This window comes from Molothrus aeneus, chromosome 8, assembly GCF_037042795.1.
Source record: "Molothrus aeneus isolate 106 chromosome 8, BPBGC_Maene_1.0, whole genome shotgun sequence".
NCBI lineage: Eukaryota > Metazoa > Chordata > Aves > Passeriformes > Icteridae > Molothrus > Molothrus aeneus.
In genome coordinates, this window is record NC_089653.1 from 32,369,843 (window position 1) to 32,385,122 (window position 15,280).

Genomic DNA, 15,280 nt, shown 5'->3' on the forward strand with positions numbered 1-15,280 from the left:
TGGACTTGTACATTACTTCCCTGGTTTTTAATTCCTTCCTCTGCTGGGAAAGCCCAATAAAGATTTAAAAAGATGGACAAAACACAACATGAGAAAGCTACTGGCTCCAAACTTGGCCTGAACATAATGTGATTCATTAATAAAGTCTGGGACTTGTTAGAAAACACATTAATCTTCTGTCACGTTCATTTTGCCTCTTTTCAGGAGGAAGAGATCAGCTCCATTGGCTGTAGCTGGGTGTCCACAACAGCTCCGCTCTCCCATTCTAAATTAATTAGCCAAAGCACTGCCTAATCACCAGCAGGCTTCCCCTTGTCAATTAAAACTCAATTAGCCCAGCTCCCACGCTGGGTGAGGCAGAAACACAAAGGATTAACCAGAGGCCAGGAGCTGAGACAGCCCTGCCACAGAAAGCCCTGCTGACCACCAGGACGTGGGGAAACACAGAGGGAAGGAGCCCCTGCAGGCAGGGATTTGCTGGGGAGGGCACTCCAGGCATGGGGGTGACCTTGGGAAGTCCCTGCTCCATCCCCTGGCAGGCACAGCCTCCCACAGCTCCCTCAGAAATGTTTTGCCTCAATCATGGCAAGGAAATTAAAATCTGTGAGCCACCTACTCCTCTCTGGACTAGATCTGATCATCCCTCACGGCTCTCTGCTCTGTTCCCTGATCACCTTGGGTGTTCTGCTGGATTTATCCCAATCGGCATGGCCAAACCTGCAAACACCTCCCTACACTGCTGCACTGTGAGCTACAGAAAAACCCCAGTGCATTTACACATAGATGGGAGATTCTCCTAACATCAGAGCCCGCCTTCCACAGACACTGTGAATTCCACCACCCCCAATCTGCAGGCAGGACACAAGGCAGGGACACAAATCCCATAACCATAAGGGTTGGAGAAGACCTCCAAGGTTGTCAAGTCCAACCCAAGATCACAGGCACAAAACCAAATCATGCTAAAGCATTAACAGGGCTCAAACTGCTGCTCCAAGCCAGCAAAACCTGGGCTCAAGAGGCTAAATCTTCCCACAAGATGACTGTAATGAATTTAATGAGGGGAAAAAAAATATATAAAAAAATATAATAATCATTCTGGTCCCTGCTGACTTTTATAATTTTAATTTCCTGAAGCAGGTAAACAAAAATTTTTCTGACAATTTGACAGTGTTTGGTTTTGGTTTAATATAATATAATTATATATTATATATTATATATTATATATTATATATTATATATTATATATTATATATTATATATTATATATTATATATATAAAATATCTATTATTATATATTTTATATAGAATATATATTATTTTCTATATATGCTATAGAACAGTATATATTTTATATATTTTATATGTAATATATATTACATCTATATAATTATAATTATATATAATTATAATATAATACAGGTTTAATACCTGCAAAGAGAACAAGCCATACTAAACATGAGATAAATTAATCACCAACAATTATTTGTGTTTAATTACGCTGGTGCAACTGAATTGGTTTATTTTCTTATGGACCTAAAGATCATATGAATTATTAAATTGCCTAAAGAATGGTGCATAACCTCCTCATTCAGTCATTAATGGATTAACATCATATTGTGTTTTCACAAGTATTTCCTCTGAATTTATCTTATTAATGATTCCACATAAACAAATCCTGTTCAGAACGCCTTGGGCTGGATCAGCCCTGTCCTCTGGGGTTCATCTCTAAAAAGATAATGGGGTTTTTTTTGGAAAATGCAGTTATTACCCACTAGGTTTAATATCCAAAGAAGCCTAACTTTTCAAAATAATATAACATGATAAACTACTGAAATATTTACAGTTTTAATTTGATTTTTCTTTACAGTCATCTGAAATAAGAAAAGGAAGATTATGAGAAAACCTGATGTTCATACAGATTCATTTCAGGCTAGATGGCTTTGTTTTGTTTTTTACCAAGGTCATAAAAGACTGCCTTAATGAGTATAATCATTCAAGACTTTTCCTGTAAACTTAATAAGAAAACCCAGCAGAACCTTAATGAAACAAGAAATGAGACCACAGGAAAAAGAAACACAAAGTGAACCCTACAAAAAGCTGCAACAGGAGGTGGGTAATCAAAGATGCACGTTGCCAATTAGATTAGTGAATTTAATTAGTACAAGCACTTCACCCATCAAAGAACAGGAGATATTATTGTAAGTAGCAGGAAAATCTGCAGATGTCCTTGATGGCAGCATTTTTTAAGAACCCCATCTTGCATGAGTTGCTCAGTGTTGCAATGTTTAATAAAGTGAATGATGGATTCAAAGGGAGGCTGGCAAAGTATTGAAGAAATGTGACTCAGACAGGGCTCTGGTTTAACCAACCTAAGGCATCGTCACCATCTCATCCAGCCAGCAATAGGTTAAAATTTTAGCATATAATGAGACCAAACCCCCAGTAATTCTGAGGGCAGGCAGTAAAATCTTGTCTCTATTTTCTGTAGAATTGTGACTTCAAGCCTACTTGAAAAGTCTCTTTTTGACAGGGAACTGTCACTTGCACAACTACTTTTTGCAAGGAACGTGTCTGCTTTCCCTGTGAAATAAGACTGGTAAAATTCCCATCCCCTCAGTTTTCTGGTTTTAGCAGACAGCAAAAGCAGAATTTAGAAGTTTATGTTCCTCATGGGCACTGTAAACCAGTACACCATGGGCCAGAGTGGATGAGCCCAGTGGATGTCATGGAAAGCAATCCAGGGATCCCTCCCTAGAGCCCCGTGCTCGCCATGGACTTCCACAAAGTACAATAAAACAGCACTTCTAGACCATTCTTAGTGCTAATTAGGTCATTTAACACCAACTAATTATATCTATTTCTTCTGTTGGAGCTTAAGAGCCACCGGGAGCTTTTGCTACCACATCTCCAAGCAGCTCCAGGATTTCTGCAGCACCCAGTGTGTGTCATACCACCAGAGTTACTGATTTATCCCAGACATTGCTCCAGCATTTGGAAGTGAAGCCACAATTCCCAGCACTACAGGCAACCCCCTCATAACTGTGCTTAAAGTGGATGTGGCACTTGGGGACATGAGTTAGTGGTGACTTTGGAAGTGCTGGGGGAATGGATGGGAGTGATGACCTTAGAGGGCTTCTCCAACCTAAATGGTTCTGTGAAAACAAAACGGAAACTGTGTTTGAACGAGTCACCAAGGTCATTCTCATTCTTGGGAAAAAACTCAAAAAACATATTAATTAAATGCTGATGCTCATCAGACATACAGCATTTGCTGAGGAATTTTCTGAAGATAATCACAGCTTCTTAACAAAGAAAGAAGGAAAAGAAAGCCAAGAGCTTCCAGGCAGGGAAGAGCAACACCAGGGGCTCAGTGCTGAGAACCAGCCACAAAATCCCTCTCTGGTGCCTCAGCTCTGAGCATTGCCAGTGTGGATGGAGCTACAGAGAATTTGGGGGCTGTTTTTGCCCTACCAATGATGATGTTGCTCCTCTTGCCATGCTCCTTCACTGCATCACTCTGCAGCACACTCTGGATCTGATGCGCTGCCAGGTCAAACAGGTCCAGGTAATCTTCCACCGGGTAGCGGTCATGAAATCCATCCCTCAGCCGGATGATTCCTGAGGAAAAACAGCCAAAAAGAGAGAACTAAAATCAGCAATTATGACAGCAACAGGGCAAGGCTAACCACTGGTGCAAACCAAGGTGGCTGGCCTCAAGCCAGCCAACATCAGCACGAGATCAGATCGACCAAGTGCAACCCTCAGATAAAAGTGCCAATAATGAAGTGGCTGAGATCTGAGATACTGAATGATTACACCATAAATTCGCAGTGATAGGAAATATTTTAAGTGCTCTGTTTTGTAGTCCCTGCATGAATGAGCTTGGATTTATCTTCTTCTAAATTTAGCTTTTGGAAGGAATATAGAAGATAAGATTCTACTTCCATTTGCACCCATGTAAATTGCAATAATATTGGACTCCCACTAGATTTACTGTTTTGAGATTGAGCACAGGCTCTGATGCCAAATATGCAAATGAACACACACTGGGAAATCATTCATGGGTTTTTTCCTTTCACAGGTATGCAAATAAAGCTCCACGGTAGTATCTTGTTTTTCTCCTCTCCTTCCTTACACTCCAGGGTGAGTTCAGTATCACCTTCCCCCTGCGTTTCTCAGCATCCTCAGCTGCATCCTGTGATTTTTATACTCCTTCTCCTGCTCCTGTTTCCAAATCTAGTCTCACTTCTCCATTTGCTGCACATGCTCCCCACACAGGATTTCTCAGCTCTCCCTTTCTTGTTCCCACAAGGCCAATAATTATCAATTATGTGAGAGGAAAACTCAGCAAGGGAGTTCTTTTGTCCATTGCCTCTGATTTTCCCCTTTAGGAAAGTGGGATTTAATGAGGGTAGGAGAAAGTTCAACAGCATATTTTGACTTGTTCTGAGGGGGGAAAAAAGTGCAAGAGTGGTGCTACAGACAGCCTTGGTTTGTTGCCACCCCACTCCTGGGAACAGAAACAGTGGCAAGGAGCCAGCAGAGAGACAGAGTCTAGCTGAGACAAAGTCCTGTGGAGCATCAACCATCCCAGCAGAAGGGGAAAGGAGTGATTTGTGAAATGGGGCCTCCCCAGAGGGCTGTTTAACCTCAGCTGAAATTAGTCAGTCTCATAAAAATCTACTGAATCAGAGGATGCCATTGAACAAAGAGACTTTGTTGTCCAGCTTAAGTGTTAGAAACCAAACCAAGTTAATAGCCAGGAGCATAGGAGTCATAGCCACTTGCTGGCTGTCTCAGTTTCACTTGTGAGAGTGTTTGTCATATCCTCTGTTTTTCTTTTCTTAATTTTTAAATAGTAACCATTAGGTAATGTACTTTAAAGGCAGAATTAAAGGACTGAGCCACCAGGAATAAACTTGATCTTTCATTCTCAGTGGCAGACAGCTGAGATGATTAGAAGGTCATCCCTACAGATCCCTCTCCCATGAGACCACGAGCTCTGCAATGTTTCTTCATTCTCCAGCTTTACAAAACAACTTCAAAAAAACTGAATTATGCAAAGAATGTTCTCTTCAAGGATCAGCACTTGGTCCCCAGTGGCTGACCACAAGACTGCAAGTGGAAGGCTTGTGGACAGAGATAGGAATTCACCCTTGTTCTCAAGTTAGATGCACTCCAGCCTGATTTTTTACATTCTTCTGCCTGTTTGGTAGGTCAGGTTCAGAGCTTTAGTGAGCCCAGTCTTGCTGAAGTGAGACTGGGTGCATTACCTCCTCCAAAATTCATTCCAGACATTTATGCTGAGGTTAATGTAAGTGGAGGTGTAAAACATTTTAGTTTAAGGTATCAGTTGGGTTCAGCCTTTCCTGCCAGCACTACCATGGAACACAAAATCCTCCACAGTTTTTGTTGACAGTCCCTTGTTTCCATCACTTTATCTGAACATGAGGAAAAGCTGTGGCTGCCCCTGGATCCCTGAGCGTGCCCAAGGCCAGGTTGGTTGGGGCTTGGAGCAACCTGGGATAGTGGAAGGTGTCCCTGCCATGGCAGGGGGTGGAACTGGAGGGGCTTAAAGGTCCCTTCCAACCCAAACTATTCCATAATTCCCATGTTTTGTCTTCAGTCAGCTGCTGACTGATGAAAAAGTCCCTTCTCATGGGTCTTCATGGAGCACCATGATGCTTCTCTTTGCTTGACTTGGTTTCACTCCTCAATTCACACAGGGGCCTACAGTGTTTTTTCAAACAGGACTAAGTTATCTCAAAAGCAAAGCTGCATTTTCATCACATGGCTTTACATCTTAGTTTACAAAAAAAAGTATTTAGAAAATGTCCAAAATATTTCGTTCGGCAACTTTCTTTCTTCAACTTTCCCTTGCAAAGGGAGAAAACTAAAAATTTAACAGCAAAATCCCGTCTCTGTGGCTGAGAGCTCCTCACCAAGAAGCAAGGAACAAAACCCTGTCTGCAGGATCTCAAAGGTTCTTCTGGGATCCAGGGCACAAGGAAACGAGATGGAAATAACAAAACCACATGCAGGAGAAATAAAGAATTTGAAGCATCACTGCCAGTGTCCCAATGCCTCAGAAAGTGTCCTTTCTTGCCTTTAGCCACAGAAATTCATCATTTTCCCATTCCAAGGAAGCTTAGAAAAGCACCAAAAGAAAGCAGTGATCAAAGTTCTCATCTACACTCCAGTGCCAGTTTTTCCTGATCCAAACTCTGTGTCTGCCATAAAGCAACAGCAAATGAGAAACAGAAATTAAGATGTCACCAAAATAAGCAGAATCTTCCTCTTGGAAACAGTAAAATCACTGAAAAGTCTTTGATACCAAAGTCATACAAAGTGAGGGCACACCAGCACTTAACAGCCAGATTCAAGAAGAGGAAAATCCAGTGCCTGGGTGGAATACAGAGGGCACAACACTCATCCACATCTAGAAGGGAGCAGTTAGGAAACTCAAACAGGTCTTCTGCAGCTCATCTAATCTCTAACGACAAGACTGACCTTCCTCAGCATCCAGAGAGAGAGGAGGAGAAAAACACTTCAGATGGATGAATTCTGTGCTCAACCCCAGAGCCCTGAGACACCCTTTGGAGGTGCAATCAGGAGGGATGGATGCCTTTTGCTCCAGCTGGCCACAACCCCAGCTAGTCAAGTCTGCCTTCAGAGATGGAAATAATGATACCATCCAGAAAAAGGATCAAAAATACATGCAGGACCCTCACTGTGAGAGAGTTTCTTCATGCAGTTTCTTCTTTACTGATCAGTGTTGGCAGAGTTGTGGCACTAATGAAGCTCCTGCCACAGTTGTATTTATTGAATCATAAGGACTGAAATTTTAAACAGTGACCCATCACTTATTGATGTAAGAAAGGCTTTACAGAATTTTGCAGTACAAAACTATCACTGCTTCTCTTCAACTCCCCCATGACAACCTAACAGTTTCTCTTCTTGCCTTTATAAATTCATAAGGTCGGTTTTATGCACTGGTTTTGTTTTCCCTTAGATTTTCCAAACTGCTGCAAATAAAACCAAATGAAATGTGCATTTTCTCAAGAGGCTTAACCCAAACCACCACTGAACAACAGCAGGTTGAGCACCCACCACCTGCATTTCTCCAAACCACCAACTCCAGCGGTTCCTAGGCAAGCCAACACGCAGCAAATCTATAAACCTCATCCCAAATACTCACAAGATTTTAAGAGGGACAACTAACCTGGCTAGCAGAGTACATTCTGACTCACCAAAGCGTTTCCTGGTCCACCAGTGGGGCTCCTTGATGGCTGAGAAGCGAACGTCGGGGTGCAGCCGGAGGCGGTCGTACAGGTCCGTGGTGCCACACTTGGGCTGCCCGATGATGTAGAAGTGTGGCAGGCAGCGCAGGCGGTAGTGCTTGTCCTTGTAGTGGTACAGGTGGTTCCAAAAGACCTTCCTGAGGTAATCGAAAATGATCCGGAAGCGCTTGGAGTACAGCGCGTAGGAGTTGGTGGCGTAGGGATCCGCGGTCGTGTTGCCGCGGTACTCCTCGTACCAACAAGGGTTCTTGCTGTTTGGAAGGAATTTGTTAGGAATTACCGAAAACATCTGCAACATAAAGAACAACAATTTCAGTCAAGGCAGCAAGCAATCAACTTTTCTTACTTAGCACTTAGTTTTCTTACTTAGCGCAGTGAGACAGCAGAAATGCTACCTGGACAGAACACTATTTCTGCCTACAAAGCTGACCTCATTCATTGCTTCTGAGGAACCAAACCCTGTGCAACCCACTGGGCTGGGAGACAAGTATTTAGAAATAAATCATTTTATTTTAAGACCAGAAAGGGCCTAAATAATCGCCCCAACTCCTCTACAATCCCAGGAACTGATTTTTAAAGTCAAACACCCAATACCTAAATCAAATTACCTTCCGGTTTTTAACTCTGAAATACAAGGTTTGCAATGATTTTCAGGAAGGTGCCCTGGCAAGCAGTTATTAGAAAGGCTCCTTTCTTATTTATCATTTCAGGTGACAGGTAAATGTAAGTCACAATGATTTTGCATGAGAGAAGGTAAAAGTTCAGTGACGTTGTACAGCTACCAGAAGACTGCCTGATTTTTTGCTTCAGGTGTCAAGACCATTTATAGAACCCATCCATCCTGCCCGTGACTCAGAGGGATGTGATCTACAATATCAACTCCTCAGCTGCTGTGAATCAGGAGACTCTAGGTGATGTAAATCACAGCATGAACATCCAAGCAGTTGCACTTTTTTATATCTAGGCAAAAGATTGATCCACAAGCCTTGAAATAAGGATGTTAAAAGCAGTTTAAGACACGCCTCACTTCATACTTACATGTGGCTCTTGCTTCCTCAGATCTTCTAAATCAGGGCGCTGCCTCGTTATAAACTCTATCTTTGAAGTAATGGTGTCAATAATTAATTTAATGCCTGGATAATCCTTTACATATGAAATATTCATTTTTGAAGGCTGGTAATAGTCTTTCATGTCACTAAGGCTTTCATTGTCCATTAGGCTGGGATTGCTAGCAAAAGCTCCGTAATGGAAAGGAGATGGGATCAGCAGCAGGCCGTGCTTGGCTCCAGTCAGTATGTAGGACACCATCACCAGAGTCATTATGATCAACCCAAACATCAAACTGCAGAGCTTCCCCTTCCTCAGGCAGAAAAACCCATTCCAGCTCTCACAGTGATCAGTCCTCACTTCCAGAACCGCCAGCCACTTCATCTGCTTGCTGTCGGTGTACAAAGGGATTTTATTTTCTCCTCTGCACACAGGACACTTCTGGTTATTGTGGTCAGGTCCACGGCATCTGAAACACTGTCTGTGCAAGTCATTTGGTAATAAATGTATGCAGCAATTAATACAATGCCTCATATTACTACTGTTAAACTCCTACGTTAATGAGCCAAACGCAGCCATAAAAATGTTTCTGAAGCATATGAGTCATCTTTCTGCAAGTCTGAAATTATTTCATTCCTGGAGTGGTTCTACAGCTACTCAGCAATGCAAAAGGACAGGTTCAAAACAGAATAAAAAGTGACATGTGTCACAGAAAGAAAAAGAAGCCCCAACCACCAGAACTACACGAAAATAGATGTACTCTGGATGTGGCTCCCAGGAATTTGGCTCAGTAAGAGGAATGTGGCGAAGTAAGGATCAGCTACAAAACTGGCTCAAGTTTTTCCCATTGAACAAAATGAGAAGGGAAAAAAATTCTTGCGTAGTGTGAAAATATGCAAAAAATAAAAATAACTCATTTTCCTCTGCTTTATGCTGGAATAGGCAAATATGGGTAGAAATTTCCAGGTTCCCTTAAAACAAGCAGGTTCCAAACCGTACTGCTGCTGCTGCTGGAAGCTTCATCTTCCCAGAGGTGGCTCCAAAGAGATGCATTGTCCAACCTAGAGAAACAAACCCAGATATTTATACACACCCAGGCATCATATCCACACCATCCACAGCCATAGCAAAGCACAACCGACCACCAGTCATTTCAGATTTCTATTTGAAAGATGCCTGCCATTTGCCAGGCCTGTTCATTACAGCACTCAGGACGTTAAACCAGGGAACATTTGGCTCCAGGTTCACAGCGAGCTGCCTCTGATTTTCCATCACCCATCTGCTCACATCAGTGACTGGTTGCTACTACAGGTAACACTACACGACTCACTAACCCACCCAACAGATCTTAATCTGCTTTTGAAATATGGGAGCATTTCTGGACAGTATCCAGTGACACAGGTTTAAATAATTACACTTTATCTGCTCCTGAGGACCTTAAATGAACAGTCCTGAAGTGGGGTAGGACTTTTGAGGCAGGGATAAAGTAACAATCTCCTTTCAAACATGGGAGATAAAAAGCCAAACAAAAAAAAAAAAAAATCAAAAGCCATGAGTAAAACATTCAGCAAAGTGAAGGGATTAAAAAACAGACACAAGGAAAAGGCTAATGACAGCATCTCAGGTTTCTGGACCAAATGATGGGTTCTCTATTACTCACCAAATCAGAGAAGTATAATCATTACTATTATGAGTCCCACAATTTGACTGTTTTGCCTTTAGCTCTATCAACACCTATTTTTAATGCTTAAGCAACACTGCTATAATTCTAGATAATAACTCCTGGTTCATTCCTACAAAAGTGTCCTGATCAAATGGGGCAGTCACTTCAGATCCCACATTTATCATCATCCTTCTGGCTGCATTTTTGTATGAGACAAAGTGCTTTTGTAAAAAGTTATTTGTATTCTGATGTTTCTCCCACTGAACACGGTCACATATTGGAGGATTTCTGCAATCAGAGCAAGTAGGCTGTGTCTCAAGGACTCAAGAATAATTAGATAAATATTGAACAAAAGTATTTGCAAAATGCTTTCCTTCCAACCCAAAAAAGTTCATTTCCTTAATGAGTTTATTCTCTAAACCAGATGAGGCAGACAGAAATCACAGCATAATCATTATTGACTATATTCAAACCAAAGGGAAAGAAATCAGTGCAAGACTTCTCAAAGAGACCAGTCTTAAAAACTCTCCAAAGGAGCAAAGCTGTGATGACCTTGACAGAAGTTTGAACAATGAGAGATATTAAATCAGATTCACATGGGTAATTTTAAACCTAGAAAGTTTATGCTTTCTTATGTGTAAAATATCCCCCCACTAAACATTCAAAGGAAAAAGAGGAACTATGGAAAGGAGCCAAGCTTGGAAAGACCTTGGTGGTTGACCAAACACCACCAATGGTGGTGAGAAGGACAAGAAAGGGAAGTCCTGACAAGAAGAGAGAAGTTTCCACTTCCCAAGTAAATATTTCAGGCAGAAATAAGACCCTGATCAAACATTTTCAGAGGGGAAGCAAAGGGGGACAGAGACAGAGGCAGTGTCAGGGCAGATTCAGGCAGCATCCACATCCAACAGAGGAAGTCATGAAAACAGAGATAGCTCAAAAAAAAATACTGTAAAAAAGGGGGATGGAGGTGAAGGCCTTCATCACAAAAGATAAAAAAGGAAGGTGAAAAAAACCCCTCTGAAAAAAGAAGCACAAAGAAGAGGCTACAGGTTAAAGCAGTACCTAGAAAAGATCTTGTAACCCAAACCTACCCTACAGCATCTCTTCAATTACATTTATCATGGTTTACACATTTGTTTTTATGAAATTCTTTTACCCTGAACCCCTCTTCTTTGATATCCACCTCAGTACCCTCTCTGCTCTCCAACTCCTTGCTGTTTATTTCCACAGACCAATTCCTATGCACTGGCTATTTAAAATAAAGAAAAAAATCCAATTTATCTTCCAGTCCTCTTCTAACAGGCATCTGCATCCTGCTCAGTGACACTGACTGTACAGAATTATCTGAGATAGCCTTATGGGATCAATTCCAGGTTTGTGTATTTGACATCAATTCTCAAATTTTAAAAAGGAGCAATCAGAAATACATTAATGAATGCAGACCACAGGACCTTAGAAAAACCACATAACCTTCTCTGTCCTATGTCCATTTGTGTGTTAAAAAATGGACTGGAATTTATTGAACCCTCCCCAGCTGCAGACACTTCCCATGAAAATCTGCCACAAATATTACAAAGCCAAGAAAAACCATGTTAACTATATCTTTGGCAGGTGAAGAAAATTGTTTATCAGGAAGCTGATAAAAGGGGGAAAAAACAGAAATATGTTTAGGCTATAGTAAAGCTGAGATATTAATCACACCAGCCATGAGGGGAGATTTAAAGTTCCACCAGCAACCATAACTCTGCCAGCTTATGCACAAGCACTGCATCAGGCTGCTTAATTAGCTGATCAGTTTGATGACCTATCACAGGACAATGACAGATCACTTAACTAACAGAATAAACACGTTGATCTATTTTTTTTTAATAACTGCTAGTTGCCAACACACCATTTTACATGATTTTGCACTGTCAACGTTCATGAAATAAAAAAATTGAGTTGTAATAAACACATAAAAGGATCTAATTCCCCAGTGCCACTCCCTTCTCTTTGCCAAGCAGTTTTTGATGGAAGTTCCTTCCCTAAGATTTTACCATGGCATGAAGGATGCTCGCCAGAAGGGCAGGATCTTCCCCCAGCCCTCACTTCCCTCATTCACCCCATGAAATCCAGACATCTACAGTGCCCTGTTTTTGTTCCTCCCATCCAACATTCCCAGCAGCCACAGCCACCAGCACACGTCACCTCTTTGTATTCCACTCCTGAGAGCAGAAGGATGTGGATTGCAGGCAGAGGGAAGGTTATGAGGCTTGAGCTGGTAATAAACCATGTGTGTCTCCTTATATTTTAGCTGCAAAGCTGCTGGCTGTTCACTGGCAGAAAATTACTCTCTTTACACAACAAGCAGTGTCTTTGTATATTGAATAATGTAGCATGTAATTTCCCCTTGTTGAAGGGAAGGGTGAATTATTTATGATCACGTCTATACTGCATTTGTCTGCTGTACATTAATGTGTGCCAGCCCTAACCACAGAGCAGAAATCAACAGCAACCTTTGCAGGCTCCTTGGCCAAAAGCAGCCCTCCTCATAAAAATCAGGATCTCTGGGAATAGCCTGAGGAGGAAACATGGATATACAAGATGACACACAGCGGAATGGGGGGGAAAAAGGAAAAGCTCTCCTAGATTTCAATATATTCCCACTGAAGCCAGGGGGGACTTGCTCCAAACTGGAGCAGGCTCAAGCTAACAAAGGTATTTATATGCAACAGAACTTAATGGCAAACAGGTGAGACCTTTTAATGGCAGTTTCCCTGAACAATTCCTGCATTCCATGAGAGGAGGGGCTGTTGGAGGCTCAGGATGCAGGAGAGGAGGGTGGCAAGTAACACTGGCAGGAACCACAAAAACAAACCACAAAGCACTGAAAATACAGCATCCGCCAGCCCCTACTCATCTCATCCATAGGGTAAAAAGAGACATTCCCCTCAAAAAAAAGGTGCAAAATTTTTCGTCATCCACACGGGTTTTGTTAACTGGATAGAAAGTATCTGAAATTCTGTATTCTTCCTATTGAATGAACATTTCGTGAAATTCCTCCCATTTCTCTTTAAGGATTGTAAGGGAAGACTGCAACCAAAATGGCTACAGAATCTCAGAATCATGGAATTACTGAGGTTGGAAAAGTTCTCCAAGACTATCAAGGCCAAGCATTAATTGAGCATTGCCAAGGCCACCATGTTCCCAAGTGCCACATCCACACAGCTCTTAAATCCCTCCAGTGATGGTGACTTCAGCATTGCCCTGGGCTTTTGATGAAGAAATTTTCCCTAATATCCAAACTAAACCTCCCCTGCTGCAACTTGAGGCCATTTCCTCTTGTCCTAATGCTTGTCCCTGGGGAGAAGAGACCAACAGACTATAAAAAGCAATTACTTTCATATGCTCAGTCACGTAGCTAAAATTCTGCTCCTCTGTGAATAAGATAAAACAAATTGAACAGATTTTACACATATATATACACCCATGTGGATGACCTGTTTTCCAGGTCACCAGTTCCTTAATATTTAATATGCTTTCCTTTCTTTAATAACTCTTTAAAATCAACATAAATCAAACTTTTGCTGGTGCTCTTCAGGTCACATTTTCCTGTAGCCTCGTTACTTCTAATCACAGTCAGTTTCTCCTCCCACCACACGAAAAGGTGGCTGTTAACCTGTTATAAACACCTGTTATAAACACATTTCAGGTACACCAGGAGGACATTTCTCATCCTGGGGTATAAATGTTCCCCTGAATTTATATCAGTGGAGCTCCAGCACTTTGTCTCCTCCCTTCACACAATAGAATTGAAGATTTCAGGTAAATCAGTCCTGATGGGCAGCTCACAACCTAAAATACGGATGTCTAAGGAAAGCGAGAAAATAATCCACCAGCTCTCAGATTAGATGCGATGAAGCCTACTTAGAAAGCTACAGATGCTATAAAATTAAGGATTAAACACTTTTATCCAAAAAAAACCAAACAAAAGATTAGGCAAAAGATAACACTGCTGAGTCATCTGGCCAGGACCATCACGTTGCTCCTAATTTAATATATCTAATGCCATTCTTAGAGTAACAGCTATGTCATTCTATCCATAGTATCCTGATTGTTTCCACTAATCTGGATAAATATTCCTTCTGCCTAAGTGCCTTCCCAGCCAGATCAGGAAGGTTTGTTTAAATCAAGTTCTCAGTTTGCACTGCTGATGTTTTTCGCAATCTCAGAGCAAAGCTGATCCCACGCCCCACAGAACACTCCAGAAATGAACTTCCCATGTGGAAATGTCTCCCCCTGAGAAGCTCCTGTGAAGGACAAGGCTGTCATTAGTCACAGAGATGCAGCTCTGAAAGGCTGCCCACAGTCCTACCACCATCAACTTTCCATGACTCACATCAAGAGGAATGGAAACATCAAAGGGCAAAGTGAGGCTGGTGGAGTGAAATCCTCGTAACATTTTCATACGGAAAGAAGAAGTCCAACAATGTTCAGTAGCGATGCAGCACAACCATGTAATTCCTTTTCCATTCCTCCATCACTCAGTGCAACACTGTCCATGTGCAACAGCAATTCTTCAGCCCAAGCAGGATAAATTTATGACCTCTGGACACAAAAAAACCTGCAAAACCTTACATGACGGATTTTTTTAGCTATCAAGCTTACTGGAAATGGTTAGAATTGAAGCAGACTACAGGCAGCACACAATCTGAAGTATTTGTACAAGGGTAGGGGAGTATTTGTACAGCAGGAGGAAGTTCATCCTGTGAGTGGGCAGGTTGTACCATTTCAATAAAAAATAGCCCAGTAGAAGGAATAAAATCTAAGCTAAATTTAAAAAGAAAGAACATTATGTAAGGAAAAGAGAGAAATTATCGTAGATTTTCTCTCTCGTGCTTCTTGGACACATTTGGCTCCTCAAGTTTTCATTTTTGGAAATAAACTTTGCCTGAACTCACATCTATTTACCTCAGAGAAATCAGAAAGATGCCAGAAAGATGATATGTCAATAAAAAGAGGATCATGAATCACTGAGCTCTGCAAACTTCTGGCAAACAAAAAAGGGAAAAATCCCAAAACAAAACAACAAAAACAAGCAAAAAGCAATTGCAGTGATTTAGAAAAGCCACAGGACTCATTACAAAGCTCAGAAACCTCCTGCAGACTGAAGTTATGTAAAGCTCCTTTATTTACTTAAATCCCCTAATTTTTAAAGAATCATCAATAAAGACAACTCCCAAGATGCTGTATAAACCCATGGAACCAATTTCAAGGCACTCAATT

General features: G+C 41.5%; 1 protein-coding gene across 1 annotated transcript in view; it reads right to left on the minus strand.

Moving 5' to 3' along the window:
• CHST15 (carbohydrate sulfotransferase 15) overlaps positions 1-15,280 on the minus strand; it is a 47,009-nt gene that overhangs the window by 11,221 nt on the left and 20,508 nt on the right. Inside the window, exons 2-4 of the mRNA XM_066554596.1 lie at positions 8,341-9,410; positions 7,252-7,591; positions 3,473-3,619 (exon numbers count right to left, since the gene is read on the minus strand). Of these exons, the coding sequence (XP_066410693.1) occupies positions 3,473-3,619; positions 7,252-7,591; positions 8,341-8,883 (1,030 nt within the window). The 5' untranslated portion in view covers positions 8,884-9,410. The remainder of the gene's footprint in view (positions 1-3,472; positions 3,620-7,251; positions 7,592-8,340; positions 9,411-15,280) is intronic.